The following is a 2456-nucleotide window of genomic DNA, read 5'->3' as shown; positions in this document are numbered from 1 at the left end:
TTTGTCGTGCAAGTTGTGGTTTTGAAGTAAAATTCAAAGGTCTTGCCTAGGCGTAAATAGGTTTTCTTCTTTCCCGATTTCGACTAGTTGTTCGTGGGGAATAAATTCTCACTACGATCACGAGCGATACTCTGCTGGATCTCAAGTGGCGAAAGGCTGGTGGCGTGGACTGGCGGCGTAACGTTGAAACTTAGAAATGACTCAGATTGATCTTCCGGTGATCAATAACGATGGGAGAGTATTCAACGAGACGTTTTCTCTTGAATGACTCGGCTTAGACTTGCAGACGGGGCGAGCTCAACGAGACGTCTTTCTCTTGAGGCTTCGGACAGTGATTCGACTTATCGGAAGTCGACGATTGACTTAAACTATTCACTTAGAGTAGAGAGCAGGGTCTCTCTTGTTAGCTTTGATGCAGACGCAGAGGTAGCAGCCTCTGTAGCAATAAACTGGGGCAAACTGGATGAGGAGAACGTGGTGGTCAGGAGTTAACCTGTCTTTTTTTCGTTCGTCGCTCGATCCGCTGTATTTATACCCCCCTCGAGGGAGCCGGCAGTTTGGCTAAATACATGACTAGGACTACATTCTGACTCATTCTAACTACGATTGAGTCACTGCGACTAAGTAACGCTCATCGGGACTCATAGTGACTCGGTCAGACGCAATATGAGACATTCTGAGTCATTCTAACTTAACTCGTACGCGTACTTACTCCTACATGGTAATAAAAATCCCGGCGTTAGTCAGACTTACTCATTCCGAGTCAGACAAAGTCAGTATCTGTGTGAACCATTCTTGTCCACATCGTTCAGAGTCATCATGACTGTAGCGATGTCAGTCTGAGTCGCTGTGAATGCCTCCGGAGCGAGACTGACTCACAGTGTCAGTTCTCGAGGCCTGGTATAAATAACTTCTGAGTCATTAGAGCGTGAGAATTCAATGAGGCCGTCTGAAGGCGCGTCCGGGCCGTTCTTTTCTAATTTACGCGTGGAGCATCTTGGTCCGGAGGCCGGAACTAACGTGCGCCACTGTGGCACTACACTAAGTGATACGCCACGATCAAATTGTCCGCGATTTGCATACACAACTAGCAACTATTTCAATCCCAATCGAAAACACAGTACGACAACCAAGATAGCAAGACAGCGATAATCGTAACCGTAATGTAAGGAGTGAGAGGCGGAAGTCGGGAAGGTGCCCAGCACAAATAGCCTATACTATCATGCCGTCGCAAGATTAGTAACTAACCGGGGCAGATATCTGTCACAAACCAGACTCAAACTCATAATAGCAACAGGAAAACATATACGAACCAGAATCGAGGGTCCAGACATAGAGACATAACAAATGGGTTTTCACCAGTGTTCCATCCACGCTCGCTTCTACTACCATCCCTTCAGAACCGCCCGTTCTCCCTTATCGCCTTCAGCTCCTTGTCGAAGAGTGCTGAACCGCTAACTGCCTCGGCAACTACGTTCGAGGGAACCCTTCCATACTCGAAAGTGAGTTGCACCCCTTCGTGCGCCTCCAACGGCACCGCCTTCCTATACTTCTCAAACTCTGGGTGTATCTTGAACCCCTCCACCGGATCCTCCTCCTCATCCGTCGTCTCGATCCATACGTTATGGGTAGGAACGATCAGCATTCCGGTTCGCACTACACGCTGGCGGTGCTGCGGCGATTCGTACTGGAAGACAGAGTAGACGGTGTAGTTGAAATCCCAGTACAGGCGATTGGCGAGGCCGACGCAGAGATCCCCGTCACTGCGGCGCACCACCCAGCAATCCCACTCCCGTCGCACAGCGGGCTGCAGCATTGTGTCAGGGTTTCGGGCGCGGGATAAGACGTGATAGGCGAAGGAGGGGGTATGCTGAGCAAGGACGATGTCGCTGAATTTGGAGAAGCTGAGTTCGCGATCGTCGGGGACGTGGGATAGAGCAGCAGAGGTCGGAGGACGAAGAGTGAGGGTGGGGTAGCGGGGATTGTGCCAGAACGTTTCGACTGTCACGTAGACACAGGCGGCAGTAGGGGGCTCATCACCCATCCACCCGCTCATGGCGGCAAAACTGTCACGGCCGATGATATCAACCCAACCCGGCGTCCTCTGCCGATCAAAGATCCGGCCGATCTTATTTTTGATCCAATCAAATGCTTCGTAGAAATATAACATGACGCGTATGAAGTTGCAAGCGAGAGTGACTGAGTTAGACGGGATGATAGTGGTGGTCGAGGGTAACGATGGCGAGCGTGGGTGCTGGTAGCAAGAAGCCAGTGGCTTTTTACATAAAAACTTCTGGCAACGGTTAATGGACATGTACGCCTAGAATGCCAAGGTGAACTATATTTAGTAATATTACATCATTTCCCTCCATATGTCTATCAGCGGCGCTTATATTAGTACGGACTTTGCCGAGCAACTTCATGTCCGCACTTCAAACACTTTTGAAGCGCGACAA

At 49.9% G+C, this 2456-nt stretch overlaps 1 protein-coding gene across 1 annotated transcript; it reads right to left on the bottom strand.

Moving 5' to 3' along the window:
• Nucleotides 1–1396: 1396 nt before the first annotated feature.
• STEHIDRAFT_164156 (uncharacterized protein) lies at nt 1397–2170 on the bottom strand (the record flags this gene model as incomplete). The annotated part of the gene is made up of 1 exon (XM_007311877.1): nt 1397–2170. One exon carries the CDS (start codon nt 2168–2170, stop codon nt 1397–1399), a length of 774 nt encoding a protein of 257 aa, XP_007311939.1.
• Between the last annotated feature and the right edge of the window lie 286 nt (nt 2171–2456).

Source organism: Stereum hirsutum, assembly GCF_000264905.1.
Source record: "Stereum hirsutum FP-91666 SS1 unplaced genomic scaffold STEHIscaffold_120, whole genome shotgun sequence".
NCBI lineage: Eukaryota > Fungi > Basidiomycota > Agaricomycetes > Russulales > Stereaceae > Stereum > Stereum hirsutum.
This window is presented reverse-complemented; position numbering and strand designations above follow the sequence as displayed.